Source organism: Protopterus annectens, chromosome 11.part0 (assembly GCF_019279795.1).
Source record: "Protopterus annectens isolate FY-2018-M chromosome 11.part0, PAN1.0, whole genome shotgun sequence".
NCBI classification, from domain to species: domain Eukaryota; kingdom Metazoa; phylum Chordata; order Ceratodontiformes; family Protopteridae; genus Protopterus; species Protopterus annectens.
In genome coordinates this window covers 1,545,899,762-1,545,920,720 of record NC_056745.1, presented here as the reverse complement: position 1 = coordinate 1,545,920,720, position 20,959 = coordinate 1,545,899,762, and the positions used below count along the sequence as shown (strand labels likewise).

Here is a 20,959-nt window from a genome sequence, read left to right as displayed (position 1 = left end):
AAATGGACAATATATCAGTAGTTTGGTACATCAACAAACAAGGAGGGACCAGCTCTTACCCTTTGTGTTGAGAAGCACTCAAAGCATGGCAGTGGGTGATCTCATCCAACCGCTTGCACATAGTAATGCACATTCCAGAGAAGTCCAATGTGATAGCAGACAAACTGAGCAGGTATGATCTTCTACCTCACGAGTGGTCTCCCAACAAGAACGTGACGGAAATTATTTTTCATCGAAGGAGCCAGGCTTGCTGCAGTCTCTTTGCTTCTCCCCTAAACAAATGCAGCAGCTACTTTGCCCTAATACCCCATCAGGGGAATCACTGAGGGATGCTCTACTTCACGACTGGTCCCCCGGTCTACTTTATGGCTACCCACCAAGCCAATTAATTGTGAAATTTCTGCAGAAAGCTGCCATGTTGAAGAGTAAAGTCATCCTCATTGCACATTACTGGCCTCGACACATTTGGTTTCCCTTTCATTTGGCATCACTTTCTTCACCGTCCTTGGATTCTGGATTCAACTCTAGACCTCCTTTCTCACTTGACAAACATGATCCATCCCAACATCTCGAACCTCAGGCTGATGGCCTGGTTTCTTCACTTTCATTAATAGCCAGACAAACAATGCTCTCTTCCCCTGTCCGACATTCACTTTTGTCTTCTTATAAACCTTCAACACGAAAACTTTAAGTAAATGGAAAAGGTTTGTTTACTGGGCTCAACAAAATCATGTTGAACCTTTTTCAGCTCCAATACATAATATACGTGAGTTTTTAGCCCTACTTTTTAAAGACGGGACTAGTTCTTCTACCATTAAAGTTCATTTAGTAGCGATATCAGACTTTCATATTGGATTTCAAGGTTCTTGAATAGCCTCTCAAAAGTTGGGCAAAGCTTTCTTGAGAGGCAGTCTCCTTTTGAGACCTCTGTTTAAGGACCTTACTCCAACATGGATCTCTTTCTGGTACTGCAATCACTAATGCATATCCCCTTTGAACCAGCAGCTAAATGTAATCTTAATTATCTTACTTGGAAAACTGTTTTTCTAGTAGCCATTACGTCTGCTAGATGAATTTCAGAAATTCAAGCATTGTCTTCAAAACCTGCATTCTTAGTCTTTCACAAGGATAGAGTGACGCTACAAGCAAATGCCTTCTTCCTACCCAAGGGTGGTGTCAGAATCTAATATCAATCAATCAATTAATTTGCCAGTATTTTTTCTAATTTTGCTAGCAAGGGCGAGTACATTTGACATTTATTGGATGTTCACAGGCAATTGCGTTTTTACCTACATAGAACAAAAGACATCAGACCAGTTGTTTGTTTCCTTTGCAGAATTCAAAGTGGGAAAACCAGTTGCCAAAGTAACTTTAGCCAGATAGCTAACTGATTGTATTTCATTTATTTGTAGCAAATTGGGTATTACCTTACCTCAACCAATACAGGCTGAGTCAACTAGATCCATGGCAACTTCAGTTTTCTTATCCAGAGCTTCCATGGGTGTCATGTGTGCCAGCAGCAACTTGGGCTATTTCCCATACTTTTATTACTTATTACAAATTAGATCTGGTCTCCAGGTGTAGAACATCATTTGGTTCAACTGTACTTAGGAATATCCTTCCTTAGAGTCCACCCTGGAGTATGAGTAGTTTGGGAACTCTGTCCCATCAATTGAGGATAGAATGAAAATTGACATCAGATAAGTTATGTGCTTACCATAACGTTCCATTTGTGTTGTCATAGGTTCATAGGTTCATACTAGGCTATCTGCCCTAGGGCATTTATAAGCCTAGCCAGAGTGTGTTTGGCTTTCGCCACCTATTTTAAATGAATTTTGCTATGCCCTTTTTCGAGGTTAGTATACTGTGCCTCTGTCTAACAGTGACACAGAAGTGATACCCAGGGTAAACCTACTATCTCCCATCCACTCATCAAGATTCCTCTTGAAGAGAGTCAATGAGGGACTCTGCCTAATCTGGACTGGGATTTTATTCCAGAGTGAAGGGAGCCTCTGGGTCGATTTTCATTCTTCCTCAACTTCCTACCCACCAAGCCCCCATCCTTTTTTATTTACAAACTTCTGGAAGAATGAGCTGGTAGAAGAACATCATTATCCTTTATACTGAGTTCCAGATATGGTTTCTCCTATATTGAGCACTTGCAATTCTACGTATCCTATATGTGTGCATGTTAAACATTTCTTTCTGATAAAAATTGTCAAATAAGATCTGAAATAGCTTAGGGTTTCTGCATTGTGGGTAAGGGAGGAGCTCAAGAGTTTTTTGGTTACCATGAGCTTTAGTAACAAACAAGTCGGATCTAAGGTTTGGATCCAAACCCATCAGTTGAGGAAAAATGAAAATGGACAACACAGATGGAACATTATGGTACATAACTTCTTTTTTTGTCTCATCTTTGTCCTGGGTGGTACCGGCCATTGACCCTCTCATTGATTTGATGACTTAATGAGAATGGAAGGACCATGATGTGGTGAGGCCTATCTACAAGAATACCCTCCACTCCTGTAGATAGGAAACATCCTCTGGTGGACACGACAGTTGTTGAGGCAGCCACCAATCAAGAATTTTGTGAAGAAAGAGGCTTTGTTCATCTCCCTAATAGAGAATTTAGGGGTATGGGCCATTAAGGGGAAACAGACATGTGCTTCTGCTACATTTAAACTAAGAGTATTGAATTACTCAGCTCATGTTACCAGACTTTAGAGAGACTTGCCTAAGAAGATCCCAAAGTCTCTTTTGGGTGCTCTTCCTGCAGATGTTCTAAAGACAGTAAACTCCCAGCTTTTCACTCTCCAATCTACTTCCGGTGTGACCATGTGTCTGCTTTCCAAAGCAGCTCCTGACACAGCAAGGGCAGCAGGGACTGGCATTATTATTTGCCAATGTGCCTGGATGCTCCTATGCAATTTTGCTGAAAGCTTCAGGATGTCTTTCATCAGTGCACCTTTTGATGGGACTATCATTTTTTTACCCAAAGTAAAAAGAAATGCTGACCAGGAGTCAACAGAATGGTAAGACCCTCTCTGCAGTAGACATTCTCTTTTCAATGCCCCAGAAATCCTACTCCATATTTACAGCATGTTGATTACTGATGTGGTTCAGGAAATCACACACTTCTTATCGGGAAACTCCTAGAGGTATATCCCCATGTCAGAGGAGGAGGTAACAATAATGGACATCGCCAATGATGCAGAGGTGGACTGCATAACCAGGTGTTTTTTGGACCATTTACAGAAAACCCTTTCAGCAAACGTGAAGGTCTGCCCGACTGCTGCACTCTTGAGGCAGTCATGGTGGGGGGGGGGGGATTATCTCTGCACCCACAATCGTGGCACAAAATAACTTCAGATTCTTGGGTGCTGAACTTAACCTTCAGATGTTATTCTACACCATTTCCCCAGCCCACCCATGTCAGAAAGAAGAAATTTTCCTATGTCCCACCCAGTCAGTGGGAATTTGCAGCAGCAAAAGTTTCCAAGCTACTAGAAAGAGTCATCTAATAGGTCCCTGAAGACCAGCTAGAATCCAGAGTCTACTCAAAGTTCTTTTTAGTACCAAAACAAAATCAGGGGACTTGAGCCATTTGAATCAGTATGTCAAACAGAGAAAATTCCAGATGGTCACGTTTCAATCCATTTTGCCTCTACTGAGGAAAATAATTGAATGTGCTGCATAGATCTCAAGTATGCATGCTGTCATGTGAGGATAGAGAGGCGCTCAAAGAAATTTCTCTGTTTCTGTCTGGGAGCCAGTTATCAGTTCAGAGCCCTGCTGTTTGGTTTCACCACAGCCTCCAAGGTAGTCACCAAGATTATGGCAGTGGTGGCAGTGCATCTGCACTTACTAGGCATTCAGGTTTTCCCATACCTTGATAATTGGCTCCTTCCTGCTACAACTGACAGTCTCTTATCACACTATCGGGACCTTCTGCTCCAATTGATGCATGAGCTAGGCATCATGGTCATTCTGACCAAACGCCAGCTTATGCTGTCCCAGCAGGTAGAGTTTATTGAATGCCACCTGAGCATAAGCTTACTGTTTGCCTGTCTTAAAAAATCCAGGGAGCTTTCCCTTAGCCTTATAGCAACCCAAGTTCTTCACCACCCTTGTCCTCCAGCAAGACTGATCATTCACCTACTGGGCCTTATGGCATCTACAATCCTCATGATCCCACAGTCCAGATTTTACTTGAGGGTTCTTCAGTGGACTGTAGCAGTACAGTAGTCCTGAATGTTACACCCACTTTATGCTAAGACTTGCTCAGATTTGCGGGCAACACATATCTTGGTAGATAACATCTTCTTCTATGGTAGACAAATGTCCATTCCTAATGGACTTCCCTGTGGCAGTAGTGACAGTGGTCACTTCCCTTCTAGGGTGGAGGGGCATTTTGAGGGGAAGGTGGTCCAGGCACTTAGTCACATATAGAGGTCAATCTCCACATCAGTGTTCTGGAGATGAGAGTGGTCCTCCTAGCATTGCAAGCCTTTCAGGATGTTATCTCCAGAGGAGTGATCCAAGTGCAGACAGACACTATGTCGGTAGTCTGGTCCATCAACAAACAGGGAGGAGCCCTATCCCATATGCCAAGAAGCAATGAGAGTTTGGCAGTGGGTGATGTCTTCACACTGCTTTCTAATAGCAATGCATATCCCTGGGTCATTCAGTATTCTGTCAGGCAAGCTGAGCAGCTCTACCCTGGTGCCTCACAAGTGGTCCCTCGATCCAACAGTGACAACCTTACTCTTCAGTTGCTGTGATCTATTTGCGTCTCACCTAAACAACAATGCTGTAGTAACTTTGCCTTGATTACTCCATAGGGACAGTCAGTGAGCGATGCTGTAAGTCACCATTTTGCCCCCCAGGTTTCATCTACACATTTCCCCCATTACCATTAATGAACAAGTCCATACAGAAAATAAGAATGTGCAAGGCCAAAGTGGTCATCATTGCCCTGGCCTCATCAGATATGGTTTCCCCTTCCTGTAGCCTTTGCTAGTGCATTCTCCATGGAAACTAGATCACTGACCAGAGCTATTGACAAACTAAGCCAGACTACCGCCTCAAGATCAGAAAACCATGAAATTAACTGCTTGGTTCCTCCAACTCTGACATTAGCCAGAGATGCCAAGCTTTCCTCATTGGTTATTCAGATGCTGTTAGCATCCCAAAAGCATACCCCTTTGAAAATGTACTGCAGAAAATGGAAGAGGTTTTCCATCTGGGCTGCTTCCAAGGGCTTAAATCCATTTTCAGCTCCTGTTCCTTCCATTCTAGAATTTTTATCAGAACCTTTTTCACAATGGGTCCAGTTACTTCACTATTAAAGTTCAGTTGGCAGTTATCTCTAGCTTTGATGTAGGCCAGAACAGCACCTCTGTACCATCTTTGAGAATTTTGAAAGCTTTCCTGAAGGGAACATTTCTTCTTCTTTCGCTGTCTGTCAGGGATGTGATCCCCCTTGGGATATTACCGTCATGTTACAAGCATTGACTCAGCCACCATTTGAGCCAACAGCATCATTAGATTTAAAGTTCCTGTCTCGGAAAATAATTTTTCTGGTGGCAGTCACTGCAGCTAACTGGATTTCAGAGATGCAGGCACTTTCCTGAAAATCATCATATTTGGTTTTTCATAAAGATGGGGTTTTCTTAACAACTAATGTATCCTTCCATCCCAAGATGGCATCCAAAGCTAATCAAAATCAGTCAGTAAATCTGCTAGTCTTTTTTCCATAATTTTCAAACAAAGATGAATATATGTTACATATGTTGGATGTTCATCATCAAGTTAGGTTTCATCTCCATGGAACTAAACCTTTCAGAAAGTCAGATCAACTGTTTGTGGTGTTCTCTAAGCCTAAATCAGTGGTTAAAATTACTCTGTCTAGATGATTATCTAAATGTATTTCATTTGTGTACAATACAAAGGATTTGTCTCTACAATCTAAACCTAATTCCACAAGGGCAGGAGCCACCTCTACAGCCTTTGCCAGCAGATTTCCTATTAATGATATCAGTGCAGCAACTACTTGGTCAACAGTTCATACATTCGTATGTCATTATAGACTGGATGAACAGTATAGGTCTTGTTCATTCTTTGGCTCCGCCATCCTCAGGAATGTCCTTTAATACTACCCAGGTCTGCATGCTTGAGAACTTGTCCCATAGCTGAATCAGATGAAAATAAACAACACTGAATACAAAAGTTATGTGCTTAAGATGATAAATCCATATTGTCTGATTTTCATCCAGTTCAACATCTCCCCCCTCCCAAATTGTCACTAATAGGACTTCGATTACCAGTTGATTTTGGCTTTCACTGTCTGTGAGCAGTCATTACTGCAAGTGTCTTATGACTCTGCCATTTTTTCTGTCATGCATTATGGAACTGGTTTGAGTGGGAACTAATTAGCATATAATTACATTGATTTATTTTCGTTATAACATTTCAGGGGACAAACTCGATCTGAGGTAGTAAGGTGGAGTTCAGGGAGTTATGGGTAGGGGAGGAGTCAGAGCCCTGGAACCAGAGAGTTTCAGATTCAGTGCCAAGGTCGGATCCAGTTGGATTCGACAGCTTATAGATGAGCCAGATGAAAATCGCACAACATAGATCTATCATTGTGGTAAGTACAAAACTTTTTTGTAAGCAAGTAGGCTTGAAAAATAAGATAAAATGATGAAAGCCATGAAAAATGCCATGTTTGCACTGCAGAGATACTGGCTTGTATTTCTTTTCCATTAGCTAATGCTGTCATCAGGAGCTGCAGAGGAAGGCAGTTGGGCAGGGAGAATTCTGTACATTCTGTTCTGAGTGAAATTTACAAAGATTCTGCTTGTACCAGCAATGTTGTTAGCTGTTATTTTTTCTTATTGCTGACTGGTTTTACATGGAGAGGAGCTGTTTGCAGATCCAATCAATTAACCTTGAAAATTCTGATCATTCTTTGCTGAGGAAAATACAAAATTTAAAGGTATAATGGTAAGCAGATCAGTGCAAAAATAAAGTTTGAAATTATGGGATGTGAATAAGAGGTAATATCCCCAGCAGACTAAAAATAATGGAGTAATTGAACAATATGCATCAGTTTAGAAAGACTGCTGTTAAGTAACTATTTTTGATAACCCCAGAGCACAGAAACTTTTAGAATAACAACTTGGATAACAGAAAGTAGAAAGAGTTATCGCCAAACTTAGGGAGCATATGACAAGAAAATAACCAGTGATCCGTATAGAGGTATTAGAGATATTTTTGAAATGCTATGACAATTAGTATGTAACAGAAGGAATGTGGGAACCAAGAAAGAACACAAATGGAAATATTTATGGAAGACTTAATTATACTTAGGTTAGAGGAAGATGAAGCATAACAACTAATAGCTGAGATAGGAGGAAATAAGATAAAAAGGTGAATTATAATCAGTCTGAGGGGAAGCCTCCAGGAACTTTGAAGGTTTGGAAGTTAGGAGAGAGAAAAGTGATAAAGATATGGAACGTTTTGTATAATAGTATTTTAAAATGAGGGAAAGTACCAGCATATTGGAAGTAAACTGTTGTGGCTGTATTACCCAGTGAAGGTAAAGATCCATCAGACCCAGCTTCATATAGACCAATTTCAAATTTAAAAGAATGCAAAGGTGTTGCTGAGATTGATATGGATTGATGTGGTTTTGTGGAAGGAAGGCAAACAACTGACAGATTTAATAGAACAGTGATGATCAGAAGAAGCAGAATGTAAGAAAATACTGCTATAGTTAGTGAGTCATGATGTAAGAGAAAACATTAGACAGAGTAAGCTGGGATTTTATGAGTAGGACAATGGAAACATTTGATGTGAAGTTGTCCTGTCTTGCCTTCATTCTTTACTGATGGATTCAGAAGCGATCCTCTGTTCCAACTCGGCCGTTTACTAAAACTTGAGTTCTTCAGCTAGCTCGTGGCTCAATCCCTATCCCATGATGCTGCAGGGCATTCCCCAGATCTCATTTGCCACTGAAATGGATCAAGCGTCTGATTCTTGTTCTGACTAAGTCAAACCATTTTTTTTTTCTTTATTTATAGCTTGAATACTATTTAGAGTTTGATGTATCATATCGTTGTAGTAGTTTAGTAGTTCCCTTCCTCTAAGCATCTTTAAAACGCTTGTTTCCTTAGTAAAATAGTGTTTGTTGTTAATATTTGGCCAAGTGTGTTAGGCCTCAGTTTCCCTATCCCTTTTTATTTATGAATGTGCGTTATACATTTAGATATATACCTTTTCATAGAGTAGTGTAAAGTTTTTAGATAATTAATAAGGTTTTCCCTATTATCAGCCTGCAGTTTAGGCTTGTGTGGTGTGTGTTATTATGTTTTGAACCCGTTTTAGTTAGAGGGTTTTTGCTTTAATATTGGTAGAATTGTATTTTAACAAGAGTGATATTTTTCAGCAAAGTCTGCGATTATTTGGTGTGAATCCATATCTTTTTTTTTTTCTCTTAAAAGAGCTATTTAGCCCATTAAATTAGAGGGCTTGTTTCTTTCTACTTGCGTGTGTGTGTGTGTGTGTGTGTGTGTGTGTGTGTGTGTGTGTGTGTGTGTGTGTGTGTGTGTGTTATTGGATTATAGAGAAACACTAATCTCTAAAATGTTGAAGCAGCCTAAAGAGTCCAAAGTTTTGGGGTTTAAAAGGTGCCCCAAGTGTTCACAGAAAATGTCCATTATGGACGGTCACACTGATTGTGTCTATTGTTTTGGAGTCCTGCATTTACAGGAGTCTTGCTCATTGTGCCGTTCATTCAGTTCGAGTCCTTCATGAGTGAAGGAATAAGTTGACTCTTAACGGCCTACTTAAACCTTCCTGTTCTGAAGGTCTGGAACAAGGTCAAAGCTCTTAAAAAAAATCATTGTCTCCCTCTCAGAAATCAGACAAGGGCTCGAAAAGACCATCACCTGCATCTTCTGATGGATCGGAGCCATCATATAAAGTCTCAAAAGTACTGGAGCCAGTTGAACTTGTCAGACTTTCCACCTTAGTTCCATCTGTGTCTGGACCGATGGTGTTGCAAGTTAGGAGCCACTCATCTACCTTGGAGCCGGTTTCTCCTATACTTAGGTCACCAATTCTCCAGTCTGAAGCATCACCAACTCCATCTTCTCTTTCTTCCAGGAGTCTGTCAGACTATGATATGGACTGTCTTGTGCAGAAACTATCGAGGATGCCGGCGCTGGCCAAAATTTTGACAGAACCTACCCAATTGGCTTCGGAACCGACCAGATCAGTCTCTTAGATGTTGATTCCTCCTCTGACCCAGACTGTGGCCTTTGAACCGGAATGTGTGGAACCGATAGAGAAGGACATTTCGGGGCCAAGACCTACATTGGCATGTTTGACTCCCAACTGCTCTGACTACCTTGGTGCCGTCTGAGGGGTCTAGGGCCCAGCCACTCTCCATTCAAGTCAGGGGGGACAGTTGGACCGAGTTTTTATCATTTCTGAACTTGCCTCTCGGGGCCTCTGCTCGAGTGAGCTTGGCTCCTACCTCAGCCTTGGAGCCTTCTCCTGTGGTGCTGGGGGGATCTTCTGGCTCCTTGGAGATGGTTTCCTGTGGTCATGGGAGGGGGGCTTTTGTGGCTATGAGGAAAGGCTTGTCCCCATGGGCTTCCTCTCTGTTGTATCCTATTCCTTCCCCTAAGGCACCGGTATCTGTTTTTGCACAACCTATCCCATAGCGTAGAGACCCAAAGCCTCAGGAAGCCCAAGAGGGCGAACCCCTCTCTTCGGGAACCTCTCCAAAAGATTTATCCAAAGAGGCACCCCAAAGGAGACTATGTAAGCGGAAACATTTGGACTCCCCGGAGGAGTCACTCACATCAGACACAGACCTTGATGAATCAGAAGGGTCCCCACGGTCGCTATCTGAAGACGTCTCCTTTGCAGACATCTTGGAAGTCCTTAAACAGAGAGGAGGCTGGAAGGCCATTACCCCTTTTGACGAGGAGTCCGTTTTCCTGAAAGCTTTTGGGTCTTGACCTTCCACCACTTGGGTGTCTCCGCCTTTCGACGAGCTCATGGAATTAGTTTGCTGAAAGGTGTGGGAGTCTCCAGACACAGTGGAACCTTTCCCTAGGAGGCCAGATAAATTTATAACATCCCCAGAAGACAAGAATCTTCTGACCAAAGGTGTTCCCGGAGATGCTGTGGTGGTAGCGGCAGCCACCAAAAAGTAGTTATCAGAAACATCCACATCTGTCCATCCCCCAAACACAATGGGCAGATATGGTAAGCACATGTTCTCTTCAGCGATCTGTACACTACGGTCCCTGAATTACCTCACTCACTTCACCAGGTTACAGACAGCTCTCCTAAAGGTTCATGGTGATACTCTACAAGGTACTGTAGCTGTGGGAGTGTCAGATAAAGTATCTTCCCAGCTCTCCATCCTTAATTCAGTAGTTAACTCATCCATGAGGTTCATCTCCTATGCAGCTGATGGAGCAAGTAGGTCAGCGGGTTCAGGAATTGCCCTTAGGAGACGTTCTATGATGCGCTTGTGATCGTTTACTGAACCCTTCAAGTCATCCTTCATTAGCACCCCCTTTGATGGTTCTTCACTTTTTGGGCCTAAGTCAAAGAAACACTGACCAGGTGTGAACAGGAAGTAGAGACTCTCTCTGCCATGGGAGTCCATTTTCCCACTCCTTCTAGACCCTATCCCAAGGGCCAAAGGGGAGGAAAAATGTGGTTTCGAAAATCCCAGAGAGCCTTTCAAGACACGCGTGGTGAACCCTCCTCCAGGGCCAGAGGAGGAGGGAATAGTGGAAGACGCCGGACATGTGGCAGAGGGGGGTCTGCAAAAATCAGGGTGACTGAGAATCATTCTTTGGCAAGCCCTTTCAGCATTCCTGAATGGAGGCCCATCTGTCCCCCTCTGGAGGCAGTCAAGGGTTGCTTATCTTTGTACCCAGACACCTGGCTAGAAATAAAAGATAAGTGGGTATAAAGGATCATGTCCAGAAGTTACTCTATACCCTTTTCCATCCCACCCCCACTAATGAAAAGGATTCCAAACATTCCACCCAGTCACAGGAAGCAAGCAACCATAGAAATTCAAAAGCTGCTATAAAAGAGAGTCATCTAACTGGTCCCCACAGACCAGATAGGATCCTGAACTTACTCAAGGTTCTTTTTAGTTCCAAAGAAAACAGGGGACTGGAGACCCATACTGGATCTCAACAATTTAAACAAATTTGTAAAAAAGACTGGATGGTTACACTGCAGTCGATACTCTCCTTTCTGGGGAAAGACAGGTGTGCTCTATAGACTTCCAGGATGTGTATTATCACATAAAAATGGACAGGCCATCCAGGAGTCATCTGCGCTTTCGGCTGGGAGCCAGTTATTTCCAACTCAGAGCCCTGCCCTTTGCTCTCACTACAGCCCCCAGAGTGTTCACCAAATGTATGGCAGTGGTTACGGCTCACCTGAAATGTTCAGGATTCTGAGTTTTTCCATATCTAGATGACTGGCTCCTAAACACCATCACCAAGCATCTACTTTTGCAAGCAAGAGACACCATTTTGAATACCTGTGCTCAGTTAGGAATAAAGATAAACTATGAAAAAATCTGCCTTATTGCCATCTCAGAATATTGTTTTTATAGGCACAGAATTAGACAACATGACAATGACAGTGAAATTTCCACCAGACAGGATACAAACCCTACGAGCACAGGTTCGAGACCTCCTCTCAAAAACAAAGGTTCAGGCAAGAACAATTCTCAAGGTATTGGGTACAATGGCTGCAACAATCACTATGATTCCCCCTAGCTCGGATGCACATGATGATCTTACAGTGGCTCCTATTCACACAACAGTCCACACAAGAACTTCCGATGTCACACCAGATAATCCTAACAGAGTCTTGCAAAAGGGACCTTCATTGGTGGCTGCATTCAAAACAAGTAGCCCTAGGTCGTCCTTACATTCTCTTATCCCCTCTAGCCACAGTGACCACGGATGCCTCCCAGATAGGGTAGAGTGTGCATTATCAGGGAATAACTGCCCAAGGCATGTGGCAGGATCATGAGGCCCATTTGCATATCAATGTCCTAGAGATGAGAGTGGTGCTTCTAGCATTGCAGGCATTTCAACACTTTCTTCCACTGGGAACAACTGTAGTCCAGACAGACAATATGTAAGTGGTTTGCTACATAAACAAACAAGGAGGAACCAAATCTTATTCCCTTTGTCAAGATGCTCTCATAGTATGGCAGTGGGCGATGTCCTCCCAACATTTTCAGATAGCAGCGCACATCCCGGGGAAATCCAACGTGATAGCAGACAAACTCAGCAGGGCAGTTCTAATACCACACCAGTGGTCCCTGAAACAAGAAGTGGTGGAAATGATTTTCCGAAAATGGGCCCAGCCTTGCTGCGATCTTTTTGCCATGATCATGAATACAAAATGCAGCAGCTACTTTGCCCTAATCCCCCTCTGAGGGAATTCCCAAGGGATGCAGTTGTACACAGTTGGCCCCTGGGTCTCCTGTATGCCTTCCCTCCCTTTCCATAATACCCAAAGTTCTTCAGAAAGCCAGTATGCTGGGAAGGACATTAATTCTGATAGCCCCTTACTGGCCTCAACAGATTGGTTCCCCTACAACCAAAACTTCTTCTCCTGCTCCTAAATTACTCGACAACCATGATCCAAATGGAAATGTAACTCTGTTCTTTCAGTAACAAAAAAGGTGGTTACACCGAGGTGCTAGAATAAAGTGAGCTTGTTTTACTACATATTCATTTTTTGTTATTGAAAGAACAGAGTTACATTTCCATTTGGATTGTGGTTGTCAAGAGATTTGGTTCCTCTGCCTACGGCCTCATCTTCAGGAATTCTGGACCCAGTTCCAGATCTCCTGATCCATTCATCAGGAACTCTTCATCCATTCCTTCAGACCCTCAAGTTGACAGTTTGGCTGCTCGAATTCCAAACATAGCCAGGCTACAAAATCTTTCATGCGCAACACAACACATTCTGATTTCTTCTCATAAGACATCTACCAGAAGATTATACCTCAGCAAATGGAAAAGATTTTCAATTTGAGCACTACAGAATCACATTGATCCTTATTCAGCACCTATATCTTCCATCCTAGAGTTCTTGATAAAACTGTTTAATGAGGGGGCAGCTCCAGCTACTATTAGAGTACAACTAGCAGCAATCTCAAATTTTGCTTTGGGAATGAATGCCCAAATATGTCCCATAGACTATCGAAGGCTTTTCTGAGAGGCACTAATCTTTTAAGACCACCCATCAGGCCTCTGCTACCACCATGGAACCTAAACCTGGTACTATCAAGGTTAATTTTTCCTCCCTTTGAGCCATGAGCATCGTGTGATTTAAAATTCTTAACATGGAAGACCATTTTCCTAGTGGCAATTACATTGTCTAGAGAGTTTCAGAGTTACAAGCCTTATCTATAAAACCACCATATTTGTTGTTCCACAATGACAGCATACCCAACCTTTCTACCAAAAGTATGTTCCGATTCTAATTTGAACCAGTCTGTAGATTTTCCAGTTTTCTTTCCCAAGTATGACAGTAAGGCAGAATATATGCTTCACCAACTTGACGTTCTTAGGCAGTTGCATTTCTGTCTACACAGGACAAAAGAATTCAGAAAAACTGACCAACTATCTGTATCTTTTTCAGAATGCAAAAAAAACATGCCTGTAGCAAAAACTACTCTATTAAGGTGGCTGTCAGACTGCATTTCGTTCAGTTATAACTCATTAAATAAACAGCTACCAGACAAGGTAAAAGCTCGTTCTACTAGAGCAGTTTCTACCTCCTCTGCATTTTGTGCTAAACTACCAATAGATACGGTCTGTGCAGCAGCTACCTGGGTGAGACCTCATACCTTTATCACTCATTACAAAGTAGATTTAGCCTCTAGGGACAGGGCCTGCTTTGGGTCCACTGTTCTGAAGAATATACTCTGTGAGCCACCCAGGAAAAATGGTGCTAGGGACGCTGTCCCATCAGTAAAGAATGAAGGCGAGGTAGGACAACTTCACATAAAGAAGTTATGTACCAACCATAACATTCCATGTGAGTTGTCCATCTCACCTTCGTTCTTATGTCCCATCCTCCTAACCCTCTTCCTTTGGAACGAGAGGTCACAATTTGGCACCTAATGGTTTTTGATCCTTTTCTCTTAACTTACCAGCTTACAATAATTCCTTTTTTCTTTATGCAAGTATATTTGATTGCATACTAGAGTTTTCTGTGTCAGCAAACAAGATCTGGGGAATGTCCTGTGGCATCATGGGATAGGGAGTGAGCCACGAGCTAGCTGAAGACCTCTAGCTTTAGTAAATGGCCGAGTCGGAACCAAGGATCGGTTCTGAACCCATCAGAAAAGGATGAAGGCGAGATGGACAACTCACATGGAATGTTATGGTAGGTACATAACTTCTTCTTTTTCCTCTGATGCAATAGTAAGGTTAATTAAGCAGATATATGAAGGATCGGAGGCAAGAAATAAAGTGGAAGGATTCCCCTCAGGTAAGTTGTGCTTGAAGAGAAGAACCAGGCAGGGGTAACCTTTTTCCTTTTGTTATTTGCTTTATATTGAGAGCCATTCGTACAAAAAATCCGTGATTCAGAAATTCAAGGACATAATTTGTATGGCAATATGTTGACTTTATTTGCAGATGGTGTTATTTTGTACTTGATAAATCCAGTAAAGGATGTATTCTGTGCTGTAGAATATTTTGAGACAGTTTCATGTCTTTTAGGGATATAAAATTAATGAAGATAAAACAAAGGCTATAGCTATAAATTATGTATCCACACAAAACTGGTTCAGCAATACCCGTATTTATGGGGACACCGTAAGATTACATATTTAAGATTATGGATTAAAAAGGTTTCTGTTATGGCAGCTAAGGATATGCAGGAAGAAACTAAACAAAGTATACTCCCTTTAGTTTTATTAATAGGTCAACCATATTTTTATCAACCAGATGAGAAGTTGTGGAAAGTAATTAATAATGAGTTGAATAAACCACACCCCCAACTATATATACCAACTCCAAGATCGCACTACAGTGGGGAACAGGGAAAATTTTAAAGGTTTCCCTTCACTTACCTTATGCATCGCAATTACTTCCTGGTTGTTGACCAAGTATGGGCATTCGATGAATTTATTTTCTCTGGGAGGGGAAGAGGGCAAAAGTTAAGCAGGATGCATTGGTCTTCCTTGTAGAACAAGGTGGCTTACTTCTAGACAGTTTTTCTCAAAGGGCATCTTACAAGTCCTCAAAGAGGCCAGGAGAGTAAGTATCAGAAAGTCATATGTCTCCAAATGAATAAGATTCTGATACTGGTACGTGGCCAAGGGGCAAAAAACACAGTACACCCTTAAATAAAAGAACTGTACAGCTTTGGCTTATCTTACATTCCTCTAGAGCTACATATTTCTGCTATCTCAGCCTGCCGTACATGAATGCAACCTCCAATGTTCTCAGACATGAGGTACGAAACAATTCTTGGAGTCATTTACCTAGGAAGGAACCCTTGGAATCTAAATTTTATGTTACTAAAACTCACCGTACTTTCCTTTGAGCCTGCTACCTCTGCTAGCTTCAGGTTCATCACTTGGAAAACAAAACATCTCATGGTCATCATTTCTGCCAAAAGAATCTCTGAGTAACAAACCCTGTAGTCTAGGGAACCCTTTCTCATCTTCCAAAAGGATGGAGTGTCATTACATACAAATCCTTCCTTTTTGCCGAATGTAGTATCTCAGATCTCTCCAAACCAAGCTTGTTTTCTACTCCTCAGAGCAAAACAGAAAGAGCCCTGTATTTCCTGAATGTGCACAGAGAGCTCGTATTTTTATTTTCACAAAAAAAGAACCTTAGAAAATTGGACTAAATCATGGCATTTGCAAAGAATAAAAGGGAGAATCTGTCAACAACTATAAGTGGATTGCTAATGGTATTGCTTTTTTGCTACAAGCATCTTTTAAAGCAGGTGCCTGACAACATTAGGACATGCTCCACATGGGCTACAGAAGTCACTGCTGCCTTCCTGAGGGGAGTGCCCAACCTACTGTAAGCAAGAGGCATCTATGTGGTCCTCAGTCTATGTATTTTCAAAATGCTACTAACTGGCTGCATCCTCTAGAGCCAGGGCAGAATTTGCCTCTGCAGTTTTGCAGAGACGCCAAAGGCAGGATATCCCAAAGTGTATTACTGCAACACTGTGGGCCCTCTAACATTTACAATAAGTAGATACTCAAGTGTATTCAGTCCTCACTACTGACTCCAATGTGAGACTGTCACTTAAACAGGAGTAATATTTCACAATTTTCCCCTAAGAGCACAACAGGAACACGCTCTATTTTTCTGGGACTGGACTATATACTTTTGTCCACCCCAGTGTAACTCCTTATTACACACTTCAGAGCAATGTGTTCCAGTTAAAGACCTCTGACTCACTCACACTCAAAATAAATTTAAATCTCACACACTCAAACACTTCTGGGAAAGCCTAACACAGATTTCCAGCTGTGTCCCTCTCCCCAAATAATATGGTAATGCTGCCACCAATCAGAGTGTCTTCATGCCCTTCTAAAGGGGTGTCCAATTCTGAAAATTAAATAGCAAAATAAATGATAACTATGACCAGAGCAGCCAGGCCTTCGAGGGGACCTGGGGAGTATCAAACAGGTATAAACATTCTAATCTCTAAAGAAAAACACTGATTTACAGCCACAATGTAAAGTAAGCTACAATGAAAACAGTAATAACAAGTAAAATGAGTACAAGAATGTAAATCAATAGCTTTCAATAAACACCAGAATTCAATCACCAGAAATGTAAAATTAAACTGCAGGATAGAAGTCCATCATTTTAGAAAAACTCTATCGGAATAAGCAAACTTTCCTTATCTAACTAGACAATACTGTCCCTGATCTAATCTAACACAAAACAGCAAGGCAAAGGCAGGCTTACAGTTTTTGGTGAGTTTTACTTTCTTCTGGTATCACTGCACAGCACTGTAACTGACTGCTGCTCTTAACAAACTGCTCAGCACTTGATTAACTGCGAACGTGCAATTAGAAATGTATCAAAACACTGACAGATTCTTTAAATATTCTGTTTAAACAGGGAAATACTCAACATTTTAAAACTTATGTACATTTTCACAATTAGGCATGCTGGTATACAGTATTTGTTAATCTGAGAATATACACAAATCTCCTGCCAGGCATGCTAACACAGATGACAAGTGTTTTCAGTTTCTTCACAGTGGCCATCATATTGCCATTATCTGTACTGTCATAATGTGTATAATCCTTTTTTGAGTAGGTTAATACCACTAGGATAGTAGACCCTTTTTAAGGGAGACCCGAGGTGGTATTTATATTATTAGGAGAAATTTGGCCAGTGCATCAAGGGATTTCCCCTTCTGTTTTTGATAGGTGCTAATGGGATCTTTTGTATCCACCTGAGCTACCATAACTCAAGCAGATGGGACTTCAGTTTAACATCTCATGTGAAGGGCAACACACTCGTAGGAGTGTAGCACCCCGTTATCTGCACTGCAGTGTTAGTAAACGATATACCTGGTGTGGGAGTAGAACCTATAGCCTTCTGCACCAAAGGCAAGTGTGCTGCCTGTTGCACCACTGACACAAGTAAGTTTTATCTGACATACACAAGTGTATAGCTCTAGCAGTCACAACTAGAGCCACATGTAACAGGAAATTTAAAAATCTACAAAACGATGTAGTAGGTGAAACAATGAAGCCACAGAGAAGGAACGGATGAGATGAAAAGTTTAATAGTTTTAAAACAGCTTTCGCTTCCAGCAGCACTCAGCACATTTAAACGTTCCACATTACGTTTTCGTTTACATATTACTTCATCAGATGTGGGCTCAAAGGGAAATCAACAGACCTATAGAGCTACTCTCTGTTGCTGTGCATGCACAATGAACAGAGGGGTAGGGAAGGTACAACCTTACCTGTATATAGAGCAAACGACCGGGCATACTTACGCGAAGCTGCTTTTCACTGAAGAAGCACTTTCACGTAAGTATGCCTGTTGCCGAGGATGTACTACGGTGCGGATAATGGAAATTTCCCTTTTCCCCACTGTAATGCGGTCTCGGAGGGAGAATATTAAAGTAGGGGGTGTGGGGGGGGTGCAGGGGGTTTTAGCCCCCCTGCTAAAATGTAAATGTAGTGTTTTATTTTTTTTTTGAAACGCGCTTTAACGAAAGTGCTTTTTTCATAAAAGCGCTTTCGTTAAAGTGTGTTCGGTTATTATGGATTCGGACATTTGCTCACGCGAGCAAACATCCTAGATCCATATATATATATATATATATATATATATATATATATATATATATATATATAAAATGGATCTCTTCCTAAATCTCGTAGTCCATATTACCAAATATGAAAATCCTGTGATGACAATAACAAAACATCACAATCCTGAACATAGGATTTTTCACATGGTAAGTAATCACTTGGCCAAATGTACCGAAACTCATGCCAAGGTAAGTAAAACCCACCTAGGTGGGGGTTACACCCTCCCACACCCCCCAATGTTGGGAGGGGCTGCACCCCCCACACCCACCCTCAATATACCAACTCTGGGATCAAATTACAGTGAGAACTGGCATGTTGGCCTCAGCATGAGTTCCAGGTGGCCAGATGTTTACTTACCATGTGAAAAATCTGATGTTCGGGATTCTGACGTTTCGTCATTGTTGTCTCAGGATGTTCACATTCGGTAATATGGGCTACAAGATTTAGAAGTACACCCGTACACTTTTCAGTGCAAGAATTTAATAAAAATGTTTAAAAAATTGTGCTCATTTGGACTTCTCGAAGAAGAAATCACAACTGTAATTAATTTTAGAGGACTTTTTACAAAACAGCTGATATGGGAATATTGGCTGGCATATCCTTAGTAAGAGCAGGTTGGTGTTTGCCTTGTCTATTTTAGCACTATATGCAAGTTTTTCAAGCACCCCATTGTTTGTTGACATTAGTGTATCTGACAGTCACGCAGCTCTTTGTTACACTAGATGTTTGTTTCATTGCTAAACATTGTAGTTGCTTTGTAATACTAATTAACACTGCTGTAATTCATCTTTTTCATTCAGAAACTGGTGAAAGATGCTCAGCAGATATGGGATAGGATGCAGTCACTGGATTTTACAGATAAGATGGGGTACTATATAACACATGATGGTGAGTAGAATTACTGAAACTATTTGAAGAGGTGAGCAGGTGTGTTTTTCCATGAGATAGAGATACATTTCTGTCAACAACTAAAATCCTGGAAAACTGTAACCAGCATGTGCCGTGCAGCCAAATTGAAAACCTGTGAAATGAAAAAAGGCTCACGTAATGGACAGTCACCAACAACCCTCAATGCACTGCAGAGTGTTAGTTCATCACTGAAGTAAATAAAAATGAGACTGCAGGTATCACATAAAAATGGAGACTTTATAAATTCCAAACAAAAAAAGAATGCCAGTTACATGAAAATAGTCGTGTCAATTCGTTCATTTTTCAATAAAAGGTTTAGCAACTTCTGCCTTTGTGTGGTTGTGGCCCTCAATGCCCTAATTTGTTAGGTTTTATATGCAAGTTAAATGGTTCTGAAGAAGTCCAAGGTTGAATGGATGAAAATGCTTGACCATTTTTATGTAATTGGCATTCTTTTTTTTTCTTTTTTCTGTGATACCTGGAGTCTGCATTCTTATTTATTTCAGTGATGAACTAACAGTCTACAGTGCATTGAGGGTTGTTGGTGACTGTTCACTATGTATACCTTTTTTGTTTTGTTTAATAACTAAAATCCTGCCTTATTTGACAGTAAATTCAAGAAGTCATTAGTATTGCTCTGCAGGCTTATTTTTATTATTATTATTTTAGGATTTTTTGTTTGTTTTATATCCACTGTTTACAGTGCTCCCTTGGACTTTACATTGTTGGGAATGTTGACTGTTGGCCAAGCCCTCCCCATAATATCATTCCTTGTAATGTTGCTGCTGCCGCCAAATGCATGACTTTTCACACTACTAATTCTCTGTAAAGTGTTTACTATTGTTGCTTGGAGGTCTTTCTTCTGCTGGATTTGTGACCTACCAACAGGATTTTACTGCTGTCTTGTGGCATATTTCCTGATGATTTGAACATTGGGAGACTTTCTGAAACTGCTTGTTTAGTTTAAAGATGAGACTGACCAGAAGCTGATGCAAGTAGAACACTGATTGTACTTCCAGATGTAGCTCTTAATCTCAGAAGTGTGCTTGCCATGAAAAAGATGAACAAAAATGCGAACCTTGAGTACTAACCATTGGCTTTAGGATGTTATGCCACTTTAGAGAACTGTGCAAAAATCATGTCATCCCAGCTGACGACAGGCACTGAAAACATTCATAGTCATGGAGGGAGCTGGTTATCTTTACAATGAAAAACTTAAAAAATAACTTTTGGCTAAGGCTTATGTAACCTTTGGAAGTACAAACAATAAATATTCATAACTGGACTTTTAATGTTGACAGACTAGTAACAGTAAATATGCATGATTTAAGCCACATGTTAAAGTTATGGTCAGAACCGTACAGTATTAGTAAACTAAAAGTATTATACATTTTAGCAGTATACAGATTTAAATTAACTCTACTTAAGATTATAAGAAGTGGCTATTGCCAAGTAATCTTAAGAACTCTGATAAACTAGTAACTTTAGTAGAATGCCAATTAGTTAATGTCACAATGTTTAACAATGAATTGACTGCTTCCAAATCTAAAATTATCGTAAGTAATGTACCATATTTTGTGAAACAAAAACAGCAAGTGACGTTAATTTATTTTAAATGTGGAGAAGGGGGTCACATTGGTAAGTTTTGTGCTACTA

The 20,959-nt window shown here is 41.1% G+C and overlaps 1 protein-coding gene across 2 annotated transcripts in view; it reads left to right on the top strand.

Annotated features, from left to right (window-relative positions):
* FBH1 (F-box DNA helicase 1) overlaps window positions 1-20,959 on the top strand; it is a 1,264,666-nt gene that overhangs the window by 808,560 nt on the left and 435,147 nt on the right. For both annotated transcript variants that reach the window (XM_044088820.1, XM_044088821.1), the window contains one exon: window positions 19,195-19,282. In XM_044088820.1, coding sequence (XP_043944755.1) covers window positions 19,195-19,282 — 88 coding nt within the window. The remainder of the gene's footprint in view (window positions 1-19,194; window positions 19,283-20,959) is intronic.